This window comes from Gnatocerus cornutus, chromosome 10 (assembly GCF_029298725.1).
Source record: "Gnatocerus cornutus isolate USDA-ARS CGAHR chromosome 10, icGnaCorn1.1, whole genome shotgun sequence".
NCBI classification, from domain to species: Eukaryota; Metazoa; Arthropoda; class Insecta; order Coleoptera; family Tenebrionidae; genus Gnatocerus; species Gnatocerus cornutus.
Window position 1 is genome coordinate 9,091,485 of NC_142242.1, and position 22,271 is coordinate 9,113,755.

At 36.2% G+C, this 22,271-nt stretch overlaps 1 protein-coding gene across 1 annotated transcript in view; it reads left to right on the plus strand.

Moving 5' to 3' along the window:
- Positions 1-22,271, plus strand: part of LOC148167651 (serine/threonine-protein kinase pelle-like) — a 152,347-nt gene that overhangs the window by 107,723 nt on the left and 22,353 nt on the right. Inside the window, exons 2-3 of the mRNA XM_088047862.1 lie at positions 15,255-15,382; positions 15,427-16,022. Of these exons, the coding sequence (XP_087903988.1) occupies positions 15,356-15,382; positions 15,427-16,022 (623 nt within the window). The 5' untranslated portion in view covers positions 15,255-15,355. The remainder of the gene's footprint in view (positions 1-15,254; positions 15,383-15,426; positions 16,023-22,271) is intronic.

Sequence of the window (22,271 nt, forward strand, 5' to 3'; positions counted from 1 at the left end):
TTTAAAAACATGCGATTTCGAAAAAAAATTATTAAGAAAAGTTGTTGCAAGTGGTGAGTTCTCTTACCACTTTAATTTTGTGTACTCATTTCCATAACACCCTGTATAAATACAAGGTGTCCCAGAACTCATGCCTACCCGAAAACTGGGGATATCGGGAAAAGGAGTGAATGTGCAAATTGCTGAAAAAAAAGTTCCAGCTCTAACAAAAACTGAGAAAAGACATGACAAAGTTGACCAATCACAAGGCTGCGTGGAGATGGTCTGGAGGATACACTCGCGTGTTGCCAAGAAACCAGTTTAAGTTTTCTCCTTTAAATTTTGTATAAACAATCTGGTCCACTATAAATTTCACTGACGGGCTTCAATAAAACTAACTCATATTGAACTTAGTGTGCAGAAACGGCTTAGCGTACTTTTGGAATTGACTAGAGGGTTGAAGACTACTGGTTGACAAGCGTTGAATGACGAGAGACACGACGGAGGACAACTGACACAGTGAAAAACCAAGTGGAGTGTGAAACGGCGTTTCTTTCGGTTTTCCTCGCTTGCTGGTTTCCTAGTTGGTGTTTGGTGTTAACAAATATCCTAAAACGGTTCAGGAGTGTTCAGCGGCAGAATGTTTGGTTTGGTTAGAAGAGCTCATCTGTGTGTCCAAAATAATGGTGGTTTGTTCAAGCATTTGATTTAACTATTACACCATGTGCCTTGTTCTGTTTCTTGTTGTAATAAAAGGGTTCTTTTTAGAACCGCCATTGTGTGGTTTTCATCTGTCAAATTGACATTAGATGTCAGTTATAAGAATGTAGTGGACCAAATCAATTTTTCTTTTTAGGATTTAGTTATGAAACCTAGCAACATTAATATTATTTGTGCTTGAGCGTCTGGGATTGGTCATTTTCGTTAAGCAATTTCTCAATTTTAATGCACATCAGGATAAAACAAATTGCATTGCTGTATATTAATTAAGCAAAGATGTAGACAAGCAAGATTTTGGCATAGCACTCAATCTCTTTTGCGATATATGATGCTCAAACTTAACGATCGTTCAAATTTATTTATTTGAATAATTCAAAAACGAAAAGAGCACAGAATTTAGAAATTGCACCATTAGTTAGCACAAAATTATGGCATAATATTTAAGCTGTTTCGTGATGCATGATGCTCAAACTTGACGCTTCTTGAAAAAAAAAATCGTTGAAATCTGTATTTTTGGTTGCTACTATTTTTTGTACGTTTTTTGAAATAACTCAAAAACGAAAAGAGCACAAAATTTAAAAATTACAGCACAAATTAGCACAAAATTATCAGACTAGTTTGATTTATTTTGATGACATATGTTGCTAGGCGTCCAGTTTGTCATTTTTGTTTCATGAATAACTCAAAAACGAAAAGAGCACAGAATTTAAAAACTGCAGCACAAGTTGGCACAGAATTAGCATAAAATTATGGCAAATGTTTGAATTTTTTTGCAATGTATGATGCTCAAACTGGACGAACCTATTTTCTGTTAACAATTCTAAAAACAGCTGTGCACCAATAAGTAGATTTACTCGATTGACCGGACCGCTTTTGTTAAAATGGTCGGCCAAAAGAACGTTTTTAGGGATATTTATCTCTTCAATTGAAAATGAGTTTGATGGGATATTTGCTGTTATATTTTGTAAAACAAGACAATTTATTGCGGTGACAAAGTTGCCATTCCTTGAAACTGTCTTGATATTGATTGACTCACTAATTTTGTTCGAATTCATATTGATACCTGTTATTTGATGATTAATTTTATGAATATTTAATTTTAGTTTGGTGCACAGTTCCTTTGTTATAAAATTTGATTGCAATCCTTCGTTTAATAAAACACGACATTCATGAGTTTTTCCGAATTTGTCAAAAATGTAAATAATTGCAGTTGATAGAAATTATTCGGCTTTGAAATCATTACAATTTTTGTTGATACTAGAAATGACTTGTTTAGTGTTATCATGAATTAAGCGGATGAATTAATCAGATCGAAGACAGTTTTCAAATTTCAAATTTTAAGAAATTCGTGCATTGATAAATTAAATGGTTGTTCTTCTTGCATAAGTTACATTTAATTTTGGGCTGACTTTGATAAGCAAGTCGAATAGTTAAGGCCTTCTAAATATTGCTTTTACGCAATCTTGTAACATTTGCATTTCTCTTTTGAAAACCTAAGGTGAAAATTTCGGCTTGACTGGAAGTGTGTTAGAAAGGGTAAATTGTTGTGACCTTTTGACACCTGTAATTTATTGGTTGCCTATTTTGGTATTGCAACATAGCGAATTACAATTAATTGTTCATAACAAATTCTGTTTAATTGACTTAATTTATTAGTAATTACAGTTTCTTGGTATATTAGGGCCCGATTTCATGTTGACTTGCGGCATTGCAAACCAGAGTTCTTTGTGAAGCGATGAAGACTTCCGTTTGAATTTCCTAACGTTTCAAATTTAGTTTCCATCTCCTTTTTCCTTTTTCTCATACTAATCCACTCCCTAAGTTTTCGCTTTACGCTTGCTACATTTTGTCCCTTAGCTAACATCACCGCTTATGTCATTTTTACCAATTTTACAGGAGACGAAAAAAACTGTTTATTTAAAAAATTGGTAAAATTTTTCTGTTATTGCTTAATAAATACTCTAGGTAGCGGTTAAGAAATAATTATTTACACTTATTTTGACGATTTACTTTTTTAACTTTTATTAACTTAAGCTGTGTTGACTAATACAAAGTGTTTATAAATAAATGTTTCTAACATCAAGGGGGGCTCTGGAATTCCTGTCATGCGCTATTTTGCCGCGTTGTTTTCATAGTGTATACAACTATGTTCACAATTATTTCAAATGTCACTTATGTCTACGACTTTTCAGTTACGGTTTTGTGTCAAAATTTTAGATTTTCTGCCTTCAAACCACAACTTGAACAGTTTGTTTTTAAAACTAACTTTGTTCAATGATTGAGGTTAACTACAAATGTCAGTTGAAAAGTTTAAATCCACATTTGTAACGAGCGGTACATTTATTTGACATTTCATAGCCACCCTTGATGCTAGAAACATGTATAAACACCTTGTATTTTATTAGATTAAGGCGGTGTTGTTTTAATAGGTCAATATTAAAAACATAGTCTTTAATAAACTCCAACGAAACAAGGTATAATAGTAATAAAATTATAAAAATTAAGATAATACTCAAAATCTCTAGTCTAATAGTTAGTTGCATCATAAAAAGAGTGGCAACTAGATAGTAATACACTTTTTAGGTCTTGCAAATCAATTTTCAAACTTTAATTAGAATCGATAATATTGGATTTTTTATTTAATTAATTAATTCTATAATTTGAAATTTTTCCTCCCGAACTTTCGTTAATTTGAAGTCCCTCGCGTGGGCATACAAGAAAAACAGAAAACTTCTGAACACGCCATTCTTAAAAATTCGATTGCACCTTTAAAATCAGATTTTACATTTTTTTGACTCATGTCTTTTAATAAAGGGTTCTTGGAAGTTTCGTCATAACATAAATCTGTTTCACCGGAAGACTTAATAGTTTACAAAATATAAGTTTTACGATATTTCGTCAAATTGGAGTTATTACTTACGATTTTACGTTCGCTTCTCTGATTGTTTTCTTTATTCTGACTATTGTCTGTTTGCCTGTAAACTCTCGTTTATTTGAATTTTTTCTTGTCTTTTCCTCGATTATTTGAATCAAATAATATTTTCATCTCTCGATAATTTGAACTTTTTGCCAGGTCCCTTGAGTTTCAAATCATCTCTGGCCCAACATGAATTTATTGTTATATCCGCTGGCGCTGGGTTTCTTGGAAAATGTGCAGGTCAAGCGACCGTGCCTACAAAGTTTATGATCCCCTCATTACCGAGGGATTACCAAGGATTTGGTAATGAGGGGATCATCAACTTTATGGAAACGGTCGCTTGAACTGCAGATTTACCAAGAATGTTTGCTTTTAAGCCAAAAAATTATAATTATGCAAAAACTTTTTTCTAAATAGGACATCTTTATCCACTTGAGTCTTCAATCCTACGAACTGTACATGAAACTTCTCTCTCAAATAAGCTAATCATTACCTGCAACCGGTGGATTTAACACGATCCCAAAAAAGACGTTTTGCTTTCAAAAATGCCGAAACGAACAATATAATTTCCATTTCAAGAAAATATTGTAAATCCCTAAACTTCAAATCATCCAAAAGCAATTTAAAGTGGATTTCGTTTTCTTAGTATACCTACTTTAAAAAAGACTTTTAGAGGGTGATAGCTCCACTACTTTATCCCATTACTGGTTATGAAAAATGTTAGGAGGAGTTACAAAAGAGTTTTGAGTCAGAATAATCACTTGAAGTTTTTGAAATAGAAAATTTACTCAAAAATGGTCTAGTGCGGTTACGGCTTTGACTTTTTAAATCGTTTACAGCCACCTTACCGCAAACCCCCATAAACATAATAATCCTCAAGTGGTTGGGTCTTATCTGCCTTGAAATGAACCGTAATAAATATTTTTACCCAGCTGGTCAGTCTTACAAATCGAAACAATGAAATTCCTCAAAATATCTAGCGTTTATCATTCTGGTAGAGCAGTTATTAGAAATTCTACAATTACAATTATTATTAGTCGTACGAATACAGCGGGGGAAATTCTTAAAATAATTCTTTTTTGAGTAAATCATTATCGACAATGGAATGAATTATTTATTATCGTTAACTTTTAAAATTACATATCTGATTTTGGACGTTTCGTTTATTAATATACTGAATTAAATTGACCTATAATAATTAAAACACTACATTCAAAACACGCCTAGGATGATCGGGAGTTGCTATGTTTTTTTCGGCATTTTTGATCTTTGACCCTCTTAACCTGCAGGCAAGGGCTAATGAGAGTATAAAATTTTTCTTGGAAGGTGGATGAAAATGGTTGGCATAATTTGATTATCCCAGGTATATAAACTCACCAAGACCCCAAGTTTCTGGAACTTTTCAGTTTCTTTTATCATGTCGGTTTAAAGTTAAAGTAAAAGGGCAAATGGTGGGGGTGAGGATTCACTTTACTGCATCCACTTTAGAAAAGAATCAGTCTCTAGTAAAATTCAGCTTCGCCAACGTGGGTCTTCCTGTTTTTTCTGTGTCTTCTTTGGTTCCTGAGGTTCGAGTTCGAGTTTCAAGCAGTCTTTCTCAAGACTAACAATAGAAGATCCTTATTTTCATAAAGGTATGTTTTATGTATTTTACAAGGTGGGCCAACGAAAACGAAAGGCTTTTGTTGCGTTTTCGTTACCCCACCCTGTATATATTATATAAAATCTGGGGTGCGATTTTGTTTCTCGATCGAAGCGATAAATGTCATTGCGTAGCTTTTAAACTTTTGTTTGCATTTATTCTTTGTATATAAGCTTATCAAATGCTCAAAAGTTTACAATTACCTTAATTTTAAAAACTTTAACTCAGAATTACGATTTTGAACTTCTATTTTGACATAAATTTCGAGGTTATGTCTCCAAAATTTATCACTTCATTCAGAGCTATCGCGAGAATATCACTTTTTACCACTGGAATTTTACCTTGAATTTGAAGAAAATACAGAGTTATTGTTCAACTCGGTCAATAAAGTTGTAAGCATTTTAAAAATAATTCAGAAAACATGGCAGTAAGCACCGTTTTTTCAATTACGGAATTAGTCCCCTCATATGACGGTGAAACCAGCGTTCGTGATTTTATTGATGCAGTCAAAAATTTTAAAACTTTGTCGCAATGACAAGATGATAAAGTGTTGATACTGGTAAAAACAAAATGCACAGGAGCCGCACTAAGCTTCTTGCAGTGCGATCAAAAGGTCCGCGAATGTAAGACTTGGGCAGAATTTAGTGTTTTATTAGCAGCGCGATTTGAACGACCAAAAATTCCGGGTCAAGCACATTATATTTTACAAAACTGTAAGCAAAAGGTAAATGAAACAGTTCAAGACTTTGCTGCGCGTCTCCGTAAGGCTATAAACGACACAATAGTTTGGGGTGAAAACGAAGAAGAAAATAAAGTCATAACTAAGCAAACCGAAATTAGGGCAATTCAACATTTCATTGACGGCGTTTCAAAATCATATCGGAAGCATTTAATGATTACCGATCCTAAAACCCTGGAAGAAGCGATTAAACAAGCGATAAATTTAGAAATAATTGAGAAACGATTAGAGGCGGGAAGTGCTGAATCAGACTTTGGTGAAGAACAGCGGTTAAAATCTATTAGGAAAACGGTATCTTTTCCATCCCCAGTAAATTCGCGCAACGCTTCGCGAAGTCCATCACCAAGTACCTCGCGTGGAAAATCTCCCAATGCGCCTCGATCAGAAAATAATAAAAATTTTGGAAACCCCCAACAAGTGGAAGTTCAAAGATCCGCGTCACCACGGCAAGATATGTCTCAAAATTTCCAAAACCAATCCGGGAATTGGCGAAATCAACGGAATGACTGGCAATCGCGGCCAAGAAATTTTCAACGGCAATTACCGCGAAATGTTCCGTCGCAACAAGCACCGCGAATGCAGTGGAATTCGCGACCACCATCCCCGCGATCAAATCAAGTACCCTGGGCAAATAGGACACGGAATTATCGTCCCTCCTACTTCAATTCTCAATCAGGATGGGAAAATCCGCAATTTACGCGACCCAGAGGAAATTTTCAACCGCGCCATTTTTACACTCCATCGCCAAGGCAAAGTCCTCCCCAAACGCAACGCCCTCAAGGTTCACGAACACCTTCGCCACAAAACGCCGGAGGTCAATGTCGGATATGTGATTCACCTCACCATTGGGCAGCAAACTGTCCCCACATAAGGTGTTGGTCATGTAATGCAACTGGTCATTTGTCCACGCAATGTCCAAATAAAAATTTAAACCACTAAGGAGCGGTGTAAATATGGGCCAGATACGCCACTCCCATAGTTCTAGTGTACGCATTGCTAAAAACGCTTTTTGCTTAAAATTTAGGAAACGTAATGTTAAGTTAGTCATAGATAGTGGAGCTGTCACGAGTCTCGTGAAATTTTCATTGGTGAAAAATTTAGATATGGAAAGTATACCCCAGTCAATTAATTTGAGAGATATTCAGGGATTTTTCATACCAATTTTTGGAGAACTCGTGCTGAATCTCGAAACTCCGGGCGGCCGACAAATCCAACATAAATTTGTGGTAGTCAAAGATACTCTAGATTTTGCAGGTGAATTTTTAATCGGACTTGATTTTCTCGTGAAATATAATTCAACAATTAATTGGAATCAAGAGTAGATGTCAATAGATAATGAGATTATTCCCTTAGAAAAGGAGTCGAATAGTTCGACTTATGTAATTTTGCCTGATGGAAATCACTGTTATCCATCAATGTCAAAGCCGGTAGAATCGCGAAGTGGTCAGATCAAATGGCATCGGCCACAAAATTCGGATTCGATAGCGTCTAGTTCAAAGTTAACTAACGTTAATAATAAAGTGTCTGAATCAAGCCATACCAGTCGAGAATCAAAAATTAAGTTGTCACATGCATTAAAAATCCCAGCACGATCCCAAGCGATCTGTTTAGGAAAATTAATTCATTTTGTGCCAAATGAAGAGATCATTATTGAACCAAATATTGTACGAATTCATGGAATTCTTGTTGCCCGATCAGTGTGTTTAGCAGCCGCATCCGTCCCAGTTAAAATAATAAATGTCACTAATGCTGAAGTGGAGATTCCAGTAAATATATTATTGGGAATTGCATGCCCGGACGAAGCTTCGTGTAAAAATTCGCGAAAAGAAACTATACGGAAAATAAGAACGACTATTAGTCCGCAAGAACGCGAAAGTATATTAAGTCAATTCAATTTAGCGCACCTAGCACCTCCAGAACGTCATAAATTAATCGCCTTACTCGATGAATATATCGATATTTTTAAGTCACCGCGCCGAAAACTTTCATGCACCACATATGTAAAGCATCGAATTATTACGGAAGAAGTTCCTTCCATCGCAAAACGACCTTATCGTATTCCGCACATGAAACGTGCCGCGTTGGACAAAGAAATACAAACTCTGTTAGAAGACGGTGTGATTCGCGAATCAACCAGTCCGTGGAATAGTCCGGTTGTTATCGTTGAAAAGAAACGACATCCGGGCGAAGAGTCGGAAATAAGAATATGTATAGATTATCGTGCCTTAAATACAATTACGAAAACTTACTTCTTTCCGTTACCATTGCTGACTGAAGCACTCGATCAACTTTCGGGTGCAACTCTATTCAGTGTCTTAGATTTATCAAAAGGATATTTTCAATTAGAAATGGACGAACGTGATATAGAGAAAACAGCATTTTCAACACCTACGGGTCATTATGAATTTACTCGTATGGCTATGGGCCTTAAGAATGCCCCGGCATCATTCCAACGAATGATGTATGCAGTATTTTCTGGGTTAGTTGGTTTTCATTGCCTAGTTTTTCTTGATGACGTTTTAGTATTTAGTTCAAGCAGTATTGATGAGCACCTTTATAGACTACGCACAGTCTTTGACAGAATGCGTGAATGCAGGCTAAAATTTAAACCCACAAAATGTAATTTTATGCAAACTTCTGCAAAATATTTAGGACATATTATTTCATCAGATGGGATACAAACAGATCCTGATAAAACAAAGGTGGTAGAAAAATATCCGCGGCCGAAATCTAAAAGTTCGCGCTTTCCTTGGTTTATGTTCATTTTATCGTCGTTTTGTTCCCAAGTTTTCCGGAATTTGCAAAACCGTTGACAGATTTGACAAAGGACGTCCCATTTCAATGGACAGAAGCTCAACAGGCAGCTTTTGAAACCCTGAAAAACACTTTAATTACGCCACCGATTTTAAAATATCCAAGTTTTCAAAAAGAATTCATTTTAAATACGGATGCATCTTCAACTGCAGTAAGTGCGATCTTGTCACAAAAAGATGACAAGGGTAGGGAGCACCCAGTTAGTTATGCAAGCCGAGTTTTAAAAGACGCAGAACGTCGTTATTCAGCAACCGAGCGAGAATATTTAGCAATTGTTTGGGGAATTCAACATTACAAGTATTACGTAGTGGGAACACATTTTAAAATTATTACGGATCATTTACCGTTAAAATACATTTATACCGCGAAAAATCCGGGATCTAGATTGGCCAAATGGGCCCTTGCGCTAATGGAATATTCATTTACCATAATTTATCGGAAGGGAAAGGAAAACACTAATGTTGATGGGCTCACCCGCCTTCGACCAATTGATACGGATCAACCCGAGATAGCGTCGGTAGTACGCACCATAAATCCAACACCGGAATTTCAACCCTTGTTATGTAATCTAGAGACGATAAAAGTCTTTCAACAAAAGGATCCGGAAACGCAAAACTTATTAAAGTCAGATAAATTTTATTTAAGTTCTAATGGATTAATTTATCGACAACGTGGAGCACAAGAAGTTGATGATCAATTTGTGATTCCATATCAAATGCGAAATGAAATCATACGGTTACATCATGATACCCCATTGGCGTGTCATGTAGGAATTCAGAAGACGAGTGAGTTAATTCAACGTCATTTTTATTGGAAAGGAATGCAAAATGATATCCGCGAATTTTGTGAAAAATGTCATAGTTGTAGTATCCATAAAACTCAACCACAGTCTCCAGCAATGTTACAAAATATACCTGTACCTACAGGAGTGTTTGAAAAAGTTTCAACAGATCTCGTGGGTCCTTTAAATTTAACAGAAACAGGAAACCGCTATATTTTAACTTGTATCGATTATCTTACGCGTTATGCAGAAGCCATTCCAATTCCCGATATCAAAACTACGACAATTTGTCGCGCTTTAGTAGATAATATTATAACACGTCATGGAGTCCCTGCCATTTTGTTAACCGATCGAGGTAGTCAATTCGTGTCAGACTTATTTAAGAACCTTTGTAAACTATTAGGCATCACAAAAATTCAAACTACCGCGTATAGGCCTTCAGCAAATGGAGTAATTGAACGATTACATAGATCACTTAAAACAATGATCTCCCACTATGTAAGTGAAGATGATCTTAATTGGGATTATTGGTTGCCGTTTGCAAGAATGAGCTATAACAATTCAGTTCATTCTTCCACAAACTTTACACCTTTTAATTTACTTTATGGTCATGAAATGCCATTACCATTTTTAACAACCTTAGAAGCTTCACGCCAACGATATGATATAGATGAAAATTATGCCGCGGAATTAAGTGAACATCTCAATAAAGTTCGGGATGTTGCTCGTGCAAATTTAGAAGATAAAGCCGATGAGCGTACAGATAAATTTAATAAAAAGGCTAAAGAGCGTACTTTCAAAATTGGGGATAAAGTTTATTTAGATTGCCCCGCGCCGAAAGGTAAAAACCTTCCAACAAAGTTCCGACCCAAATGGGAAGGACCATTTACGGTTATCGGCCAAAAAGGCCTTGTTGCGTATGAGATTCGATTCTCTGACGGAAAAATAGATAAGGTACATGCTAATAGATTAAATTATGTAAGGGTAATGAGCAACACATTCCTTCACACCGAAGGGAAATCTCGCTTAAAGATGTTGCATCCGACCCTGATACTCAATATAAAACAGAGCCGCGAAAGGTTCAAGTTTTGCAGAAAAAGCGCTTTAATTCAGTTCAAGTACGAATTTGTCTAGTTGAAATTACGCGTACAATTTATCATTGTGGTATGTTCTCACACACGAGTGTTGTCAATAATGGCTACGATTCGTATATTTATCCGGTGGGTGCAGACGCTTGTGATCGCATTCACACGTTCCACGAATGGCGAGGACCAAGTGGACACCTAGTGGCAAGAATTCAACCGAACTCCACCACAACTTCTACAGTGTTTTTAGCTGGAACAGCCAGCAGCACTGGCTCTTGTCAGGGCTCTTCGTACCATGAAGATGGAAATTCATGGGAAGATGTAGTAGTACAAGCACTACTTAAAGTTCATAATGAAGACTATTATGCACCAGTTACCCTAGATGAAAACAAAGTACATCTTAGGTCTGGAATTGCATGCGATTATACAAAAGGACATTGTATGGATTTAAGTGTGGGCGAGGCCTACTGGACACTCAATCCACAACAATCATGCGCGGAATATTTTGCGCTGTATGCTGGACCTGGTCATCAAATTACAGAACTAGTAAACCCCAAGGAACCAATAGATTATGTGGTAGTAGAAGCCCAAGAAAAAGTGTTCGCCCTACGTCTCGGAAAAGATACATACAACTGTGGAGCCAAGATGTTTAACACTGATCACCCTGAACTATTAGTAATTTTGTACAATACTACGGAACCAATTCGTGAATGGACTCAAGACTTTCAAAAAGGAGATATTGACTTAACAATCTACGTGAATACTAAATTTCTTTATGTCGAACAATCCCTAAAAACTTCATTGGCAGCAGCTCATACCTATGCTGTACATCGCCGTTGTCTTTTACATCGAGAGATTCTTCTAAATCGCCTAGCTCTTGCACCAGTTTTACCTTCTGTTACAACATCCTTAATTCAACGCAGTATGGGATAACTCGGGAAACTCGCAGGCGAGGTCTTGTATATCCTTCAATGTGTACCAAAAGTAGCTCACATCCGTCGCGAAGATGTTTGTTACGCCCAACTTCCAGTCACAGTAAATAATCAATCATACTTTATGGCACCGTTAACGAGAATTCTTCAAACCACAGGTGAAGAAATACCTTGCAATAGTGTTATACCTCCTATGTACTACATAGATTATAAATGGGTTAGTTTTCATCCTAAACCAGCATCATCTCAACCACCCAAAGAACTCCAAACCGAAATCGAGACAACGGAATTATTTCAACCGATCCAGAATGTTGGATCTGGTGGCTTGTACAAAGAAATCGAAGTCAAAGAGGCACAAAAAGCATTTGTTTTTGGACTTGAAAGAGATGCTTTAAACAATATTTTAGTACGAAAAGTATCAGGCGAACCTGTCAATTCCAACAAATATACGGGATATAGTCTATTAAATCAAGAAGATTTGGAACGATTAGCCCAAGATACAACGAAAAGATTGTATGGATGGCTTACCTTTATTGGAAATTGGACCAGTACTTGTCTGGGAATTTACGTCGTGTGTCGACTATTTAAGTTTATGTTGGAAATCGTCCTCAACGCTCTAACAATTCACCGTAGTGAAGGTGGATGTACTTGGAAGTTTTTTGCTTCCTTTTGGGATACCATGACTTATTACGTTCTTCACTACTCATATAAGAAATTTGTACGTCCTACCACTGAAGAGACCGAGTCAAATTCCTCGGATTATGAAATACCAGTCAAGTCGGATATGGAAATTGCAAAAGTTACATTGCCACCTCCTAGCACAGCGCCTCCACCCCCGCCGCCGCGTCCTACATATCTTACCTTACAAAAACACGTTGAGAACGAACTGCAAAACCCGTTCCCAAATTACAGGGGTTGGATGTAATTGATCAATACTCTAATTATAATCTAATCTTAATACTGCACATTTTACTCCTTACATCTATTCTAATTACACATAGATATAAAAGGAAAAGAATTTATAGTAAATGACCCTTGTATCTTTACAATTTATCTCCCAATAATAATATATTCTTTAGCACTTAACATTAAAAATCTTATAAATAATCTACCTCACCTACTGCACTTAGCATAAATCAAAGATCCATTGCACAATGTACACCCTTCGGGTTTCGCGAGGTGACAGTAATAAAAGTTCAGTTCGGGATTTTGACGATAAATACTTTTAGTGCTTCTGTGTCTCCTTACCTACTGGACGGTAGGGTCTGCAGCACCCCTACCGGGTACTCTGGCATTGGGAATCATCCCAACCGTGACATGGGCCGGCATGTACCGTCACGTGACGGTCCCGACAAACCAATGTCTTGTCCAAGTGGACCTAACTGCATTGTCCAGCCCACCATGGGACCACACGTTGGTCGTCTGGACAGACGAGCAAATGGGTGACTTTCGCACCCTGAAAACCACCCTTCCCACCATCCTCCTCCAAGGCCATGTAGATCGATCTTATAACGTGACCATCATCTCCATGTCCTTTAACAATAACACTTCCTCCAAGCTGGAACGAAGATATACCACGATCCATTGTTTGCCCCCATCCCTAAATTACCGGTTCTTTCTGGCCGGTTGGATAACTGGCCTCCTTTGTGGCCTTTTCGTCGTGGTTGCTACCTGCACCTATTTGGCCCATCGCATCCAGAACCCTGCATCCCCTCTCCGTCGCCTTACAACTATATCCCAAGAGCAGTCCACCCCCTTAACAACACCTCCTCCAGCCACTTGGCGATTTGACGAGTCAGACCAACCCCATTATGCAACTCCTCGAGTCCCCCGTCGACTTTCCTAATTGGGAGCCAATGTAGCGGCCCCTTTACAAAGCATCATTAATCTGAATGCACTTGTTCAAAAATCTATCATAACATTGCCCAAAAAGAATACACCCATTGCTTTTAGCTGTGTCTTTTAAGAAATCAATACCAATACATCTATTCTAAAAATATACCATGACATTGCCTCAAAGGAATGCACGCATTGTCTTGCATGCGTACCCATAATAAACCTTCAAGTTTATGAAGGCAGGTGCATGCCCTTATCTTTAGGACCAAGTTGACTCATCCTCAATTGCTCACTCAATTGCTCTCAAAATTGCACCCCCACACCCTAAATACCAATAAGGAATAAAATATCACTATGCAGCAGGTACAAGGGGGCCGCCCAGGACAATAGAACCACCCATATCTCAAGTATTAAATACCGATGTAACAAGAATAAACTATGAAACGGGGTTGACAATTATTAGACAGGCTAACGTTTTATAGTATCATTAACACCTAAAAATAGGATTTCTGAGAAACTCTAAAAGCTTTTAAGGATAATTGGATAATTGTAGTTGGCATAATTTGAAATACTCTAAAACTTTAGATTTGAGTAATTATCTTTGATTCTTAATTCTGATTTGTTGGTATACTAAGAGATAATGATTTTAAAGTCAAAAGACATTATAAACAATTAATAAATGATTTTTAAAAATAATAAACTTAGAAAACAGACACACAACGACATCTCTTTTCCAATAGCTGAACTAAAAAAAACACCCCTAAATTAGAGAAAGGGAAGAATTTAACTCCCTAACCAACCCCTAGCAACCAATCGGATTAGGGCAAAACAAAAACAACCAATCAAATATGATTGCTGGTATTACGACCCATAATCATGCAAATAATGGACTATATAAACTCAAGAAATTTGGTAAAAAAAAACTCTCAGACTCTCTAACTCTCTGAATCTTTTCATCTTTGAAAGTTCAGTTTTCCATTCGTTGAAGTGCTTGTGCCATCAAAGTTCGCTAAATTCCATGATGCAAACCATCACGAAACAAATAAATGCATTCGAATTCTGCTATGGGCCGCCGCGCCACTCCACCCGGCCCTATGGGCTCTTTGTGAGAAATGGTGAGAAAGAAAATTGACTTTGTTTTTATAATTCAAGTGATAATTATTACTAACATTCTTACTCTACTAACTCTTGTGTCGCACGCCCTTGTATGTTTAATATTAAAACCTGGATCTTTGATACAGTGGTTTATTGCCATGTTCCTATGTTACGCTACCATTTATTTTGAGCCAACATTGTATTAGCCTCCGAAGAGAATTAAACATTAATGGCTCCAGGAGGGTTCAATTGTAAGTTAACATTTGGCCCGAACACTCCTGTGAGTTAGAGCCGGTAATGGAAGATAATTGCTCGGGAAACTTTAATTAAGACCTTCACCGGCTACAAAGTGAGTCTCTACAACGCTCTTTACTCGGAATTCGCGAATTTTGAGAAATCTGTATAAGCATTGAGAATCGAAACATTGATAACTTTCCTTGCTCATTGAACCTCAATATTTTCACTTATTTTGAGTCTAAACCCAAATTCGATTAAAATGCAAAATGGTTGCCTAAAAGTTTAATTCAGAAAAATAGACGATTTGTTTACACACATGTTTACTAGTCAAGAAAAGACTCACATCACGTATAGAAATTTTTTATTATCCACCTCTTATCAAATAAGACTTAAATTTGCGTGCGCAGCCATTTTTATAATTGATCAAAACTAACAAAATTCTTACAACTCAAAACAATAAAATATTTTCTCTTCCAGGTTCCCAAAATGCGTATTAGCGACCTGCCCTACGACGAAAGACGCACAATTTGCACCATTTTGGAATCTGAGAACTTTTTCACGAATTGGGTTCCAACTACATGCAGTTAGAAGCCCCAACCCTACAGGTGAACCCCTCAAAACACTCTCAATCTACAATTGTTTCCCTTAGGCTATTCTTTTAGAATGTAACAAGTCCAGGCGCACCCCCATAGACACCCTTTTGAGCGAATGGAATACTTTCGGACACACAGTCCTAGAGCTGTTTATTCTCCTTTATAAAGTGAAACAGTTTGAAGCCATGAAGGTACTAAAACCATTCGTTGATCGAAAGTTTTATCAGTACATTAAGGATGTTGCGCAACCCCCTCAATCGGTAAAAATTTTAAATGGGGCTCCACATGACACTATCCAAACTCGTGATGTCACCACTGACCAGAACGATTTGGTTAATACGAGGTCGGCTTTCCGGAGATTTGTGGGAGTTTCCCATACTTCCATAATGATGGAGTCTGCAGGGCTGATTCCGCAGATCCCTTATGAGGAGTTGCAAAAATCTACGAATAATTGGGACAACGCGAATATTCGGGGGAAAGGAGGATTCGGGATTGTCTTTAGAGGGACGTGGAAGTTCACGCAGGTGGCCATCAAGAGGCTTGAGACGAAGGTAGACACTCCCAAGTCGACTTGCGAGCAGATTGTGCAGTCCAACACTAAGCTGCACTGTTTGAATGCTTATCGGCATGATAACATTTTACCACTATATGGGTGAGTAGATACTTACAGTTTATCAAACGTTCTAGTGCGGTTATGGCTTTGACTTTTTAAACCGTTTATAGCTACCTAACCGCAACCCTCCATAATCATAATAACCCTCGAGTGGTTGGGTCTTAAGGGCCCCACAAACCTCGTTCTTGCACGACGTGTTTGAACGACGGTTGCGACGGTTGGAACCAAACGGTCGGAAAAACCGAGGTCTGTGGCCAAAAACCGTCGTGTTGAACCGACAGTTTTACCCACAGACCTCGGTTTTTCCGACCGTTTCGTTCCAACCGTCGCAACCGTCGTTCAAACACGTCGTGCAAGAACGAGGTTTGTGGGGCTCTTTATCTGGCTTGAAATGAACCGCAATAAATATTCTCAATCCCTTTTTAAATATGCAATTTAAAGCGAATTGCGAGTTATTGATGACTATTTATTTCAAATCGTGCGTAATAGTCGTAATTTTTTATCCAAAAATATTTTTTGGGCATGTTTTTACGCTTGGTTCCTTATGCTTCTAAGAAAAATTAAATTATCTGGACCTAAGTCCCACTTAGTAAGTGAAACTTTAAAAAAACAAACAATGTTTTTACAAAAAAAAGGTAATACGTTATTAGAAATAATGGCTAACGAAGATATATTAATTAACCCAAATTCAGGAACTTGTATGGACTATTTAACCTTAAAAAAACTCCCACAAATTTCGTCATTGCGACACCAAAAATGTCGAAATTAAAGGGCGTTCAAGTTTTTTCTGTAGTTTTTTTAGCTGCTCGAAATAAAAATTTCTACAAATTCTTTTTTTCGGTCTAAATTTTTCTAATTTGACATTCTTAATAAGACAGTCGAGAGTGATAATCTCCACAAATGTCGTTAAAATCGCATAAAAAATAAAGAAATTACAAAATATTAAAAAAAGTTGGTGAAATTTTTTTGGTCTTACAACATAAATTTTTAAAAATTCGACTTTTTGATCTAAATTTTTGCAAATTAGTGATATTACTAAAACAAACAAAAGAACCAACATGCACGAATTTTGTTCCCGTCGCACTAAAAATAACGAAATTACAATGTTGAAGAAAATTGACATTTTCACAGTTGACCAAATAAAAATTTCTAAATATTCTCCGTTTTGGTCCAAATTTTTCTAAATCGGTACACTTAATAAGACAAATAAGACAGTCAAGACCTATAAACTCCACAAATTTGGTTATAGTAGCATCAAAAATGAAGAACTTACAGATCGTTAAAAATTTTTGGTCAAAAAACAAAAATTTTTCTTGGCCCCTCGAAATCAAAATTTCTAAAAATTTAAAAAAAAACTATAAAAAAAATTTCGTCGTTTGAAGAGCTTCTATCGCTTCTTGAATTGGTTGCTGATCTTCTGGTGTGTGAAAGAGCGCAGAACGGAGGACTTTGCAGGATAACATTTCTACTGGCTACAGCAACGGGCAAAAGTAATTTTTTTAAATCCTGTCAACAAGCAAAAACGCGAAAACATGATAGGGGGAGTAAAACTAAGAAAAGAGCGGCTTAAAGGGCAATTAAGGCAAAAAACTTTAAGAACAACATCAAAAATAAATGCAACAGGTCGACTCAAAAGGTCTGTATATTAACTATCTTTTCCATGAACATTCTGCATTTGACTATTATATAATTTAGGCTACACGCTTGCAAGAAGAGCTTGATAAATGTAAAAAGCTCTGCGCCAACATTGAGGAAAACGTTCTAAACCACACCATAGAACATTTACCTAAAGAAATGCGAGAAGCAGTTAAAAATTGTTAGCGGTACGCTAAGTGTGAGGATGAGCGAAGAAGAGTGCGGTACAAAAGAGAATGGATTTTGGAGTGCCTACTGATACGAATTAAGAGCCGCATAGCTTACCTTCATATTCGCAATCACAACATTTAACCTCTGCCAACGACAACACTGAGCAAGTATGTGAACCCTCCATTCGGCTTTTATTCTTCTGATTTTAATATGCTTAAGACAAAAAACTTATCAATAAAGGCTGAACAAAGACGAGGTAAGATAAATTCAACAATTACATTAATCCAATGCCGCCTTTTACAAGAATTCTTGTCTTAGACGAAATTAAGTTGAGCGAGGGAGTTTAATTTGAGACCAACAATTTGGCAGTTGTTGGTTTCACAGATCTTGGATTACATAGTCCAGAAGAGCCCAAAAAAGCAAGATGGGACCAAACGTTAGTCTTTCTTTTTCAATCCTTTCGTGGGCAATTAAGCCACACCCCTCCTTCATTTGACCAAACCCCTTCTTCATTAAACACACCTTTTTTCTATAGGTCATACCCCTTCTTCAGTAAACCACACCTTTTTTCTATAGGCCACACCCCTTCTTTATTAAGCCACACCTTTTTTCTATAGGCCACACCCCCTCTTCATTAAGCCACACCTCTCCTGCGTTTGGCCACACCCCTTCTCCGTTAAACCGCACTTTTTTTCTATAGACCACACCCCTTCTCCATTAAGCCACACCCTCTTCCCCTCAATGAGCCACACCTATTCGCCATTAAGCCACACCCCTCTTTCATTTGACCACACCCTCTTTTTCCATTAAACCACACCTTTTTTCAATAGGCCACACCCCTCCTCCATTTGACCACACTCCTTCTTCATTAACACTTTGGTTACCTTGTGTCACCGGTGACTCACCGAGTTGAGTTACCAAGGAACCAAACCGATTAAAGATTTTTTGAACTAAACCTTCCGTACAGATTCTACCATTTTAAACTTTTATCTTTGCCTCGAAGGGGTGTAACATAAAGTAGCAGCCAATAGAAATCTAATGCGCAACTTTTGAAAACGTATCACCGGTGATTCACATCGTCTATAAAGGCAACTTTAACTCTTTTTTGTACACGTTTGTATTTTGGTGTCAAAAATGGTTTACAAAGAAGATGAAAAATTGTTACGTCGGCTAAAAGAAGAAGAAGCTAGAGGTAGGATAACATGATTATCATGTATTCAGAGCCAGAATCATCCGAGGAGTCCGAAAACTCTAAATTAAGTTCTTCAGAAGTCGATGGTCCAGCCACAATGCAATGGAGAAATGTATCTGGTACCTCTTTGAAAACTTTTACATTTACGGATGTTGGAAGAACAAATATTCCTTTTTATTCGTAGAAACCTACAAATCGATAGTTAATGAAGACATAATAAATATGATTGTCGACGAAACTAATAAAAACGCAAAAAATAGCAAGCTAAGTTGGAAGAATGTTTTATTTGAAGAAATGGAAAAATTGTTTGCCATAGTACTGTATATGGGGCTGGTAAAATTTCCAAAAATATCTGACTATTGGTCAAGGAATTTTTTTTACAGACATTTTTTAGTTCGACACGTAATGCCGAGAAGTAGATTCCAAGAAATTCTTCAAGTCATTCATTTTGCTGATAATGAAACAGCTGATAAAAATGATAGTTCTTTATAAAATAAGACCTCTGACAAATATGTTGACAACACAATTTAAAAAATTTGAATTGAAAAAATATCAAAGATACTCTCAAAGATATCCTGAGTGACAGAGGATTAAAATAGAGAGAAATAAATGGAAAATAATGTGGAGGTAAAATTATCGCAAACTGGAAAGATAAAAGATCTGTGAGATTTATTTCCACCAGGTATACAATAAATTTGGTAAATATTAACAAAAAAATAGAAAAGGTGAGGACGTTTTCAAATCAGAAGCAATAATATTTTATAATAAATATAAAATGGGCATCGATTTATCGGATCAGATGTCATCTTCTTTTTCCGCTCTACGTCGGACAATAAGATGGTACCATAAGGTGGCCTTTGAATACATTTTTGGGACGTCGGTAATAAATGCACTTATCCTCTACCAAATTTCAAATAACAAAAAAGTACAACAAAATTTGTTTTAGGATTATTAGATGATATCCTAGACAAAACAAACGATTCAAAAAAAAAGGTAAAACATATTTTACAAGAAACAAATGACAAAACCAAAGATAATAGAAAAACAAGAAGACGCTGCATTGGATGTTACAGAATTAATCTTAATTTATATAAAAATTCCAAAGTCGCAGCTACAAAATAAGCTGGTTTCGACATATTGCACGGAATGTCCCGATCAACCATCAATGTACATTAAAAGTGTACAAAACATTAATTTAATTTAAATTTATTTTTTATCGAAATGGCGTTTTAGGTTTTTATTATATACTTTTTGTAAATAAATCTTCTTGAGGAAGCCTTTTTATCACGAAGTTTTTCGAATCATACTTTATTATTTCCCAAAAATTCAATTCCTATTCCATTATGTTACTTAACCTGTATGTTAGAAATATCGCAATTGTTATCTTCAATTTTAAGCAAATTGTGGAAAAAATGCTGTTTTATCAAGTTAGTTTCTAAATTCATAACCTCAAAATTGGAGACTGTCAACATTTTGTGTCATAAAGGATTACTCGTCATTCATACTTGTTTAACTTTCACTTAATTACTGATTTAAAAAACATCTTCAAAAGTGCCTATTGCAAAAAATTAATTTGTTTGAAATAAATAGGACCCTCAAAAAGGCCAATCTTTATTTTGATTGGTCCTAAATGTGACGTGTGAATCACGCCACATATTTTCTATGGCACTGAGATTAAGATCTGATTGTAGTCTTCATGGAGTTTTTAACTTTCATGCCGTTTCTTTTTTGCATAACCAGTGTCTGAAGATGTGGGCAACTTCAGTTCCTAGTGTTTGTTAGAGCCTATTGTAGGTCGAGTACCTTAACTATTTTAGCAGGAATTCCCATTTTTTTTTAACTTTCAATTGCATCAATTTTCTTAAGTTAAATTAGAATTAAATGCTTGGTCTTCAGATTTGTTATTACTTGTAAAACTACAAACATTTTCATACATTATATTACTCTTATTATTGAATTAAGTTAATTCTTACAAATTGGTTTTTGCCATTGAACTTGTAGGTACAAATGTGTTTTCGTCTTTTTCCATCTCCAAGTTTATAGCCCTAAAATTTTATTATTAATTTGTTTAGTTATTCTTCTAGGGCTCATTACTATCAGTCCACTTATTAAAAAGTAAAGTTGCTAGTAGTCCCTAGAAATTTTTATCGAAAACAGTTGGCAGAAAAAGCTAATCGTACTGCGCAAGTCTGCCAAAACTTGTTTAATCTTTATTTAAATCTCTCTTTTGGAACTTATCTTTGATTAATTCTAAACTAACGTGAAATGTTGATACACTAAACTTTGACAACGTGTTAACCTTAATTTTATAAATAAAATAAATAAAATCAATTTTCACCCAATTTTCTTCCTAAAAAATTGAAAGCCGGATTAACACCCAAGAATTTTAGAAAATTTATTCAGGAGAGTGGACTGATAGTAATCTGCTGGACTTTATACTGCTATTTCTTGATATTATAAAATTGAACGGTTTTAAAAATGTTATTATGTTATGTTATGTTTATTATGTTGGACTTTGTGTTCAACTAGAAATAAAAAGTTTGATAAATTATTTGAACTAAATAAATTAGAGTCGCTTAGGTTCTCCTATATTTATTTTACCGTTATTTACTTCGGTTGAAAATCCAGGTGAAAATGTAGTTTAATTTTGCAATCGTATAAGCGCCATCTGTTAGTGCTTCTGTGTACCACACACAGCGGTCTTGTTGGAGCAGTTTACCGACGCTTCAAGCAACTTTGTTTGGGGAATTGTGAACGTAGGTTGGTAGTGGTTGGTAGCGGAGAAATCAGCTGTTCACTCTTGTTGTGTGGCGTCCCGCGCAGTGTTAGCACGTGTTGCTTTTGCCGGATATTCGTTCTTTTTTCAAGAAAACTTTCGGATTGTTTTAGTTAGTGCGGTTGCTCAAGTGGAAGGTTATTTGGTTAGCTATGGGCTCTTGGGTCTAGGGTAGAAAGAGTTGTCCCATAATGTTGAAATTTTGCACACATGTTTTCCTTGGCCCCAATATAACGTAAAAAAAAAATCAACCCCAAATTCCAAAATTTAAGGGTGGCATGTTAGGGGTAGGGGGTTGAAAACAAGAAAAAGTTGAGTTTTTTATTTTTTTTTGAACTCTCCAAGTGCTCCAAAGCCCTTATGTCAAATTTGGCGTTTCTAGGGGGATTATGGGACTCACAATAAATTTATTAAAATTTAACGAAATTGTCAAAATTATGGATAAGGACTTGATTTGTAACGGATAAACTAGCTCAAAAATTTTGAAAAAATTCACGAACACATTGGAGATCAA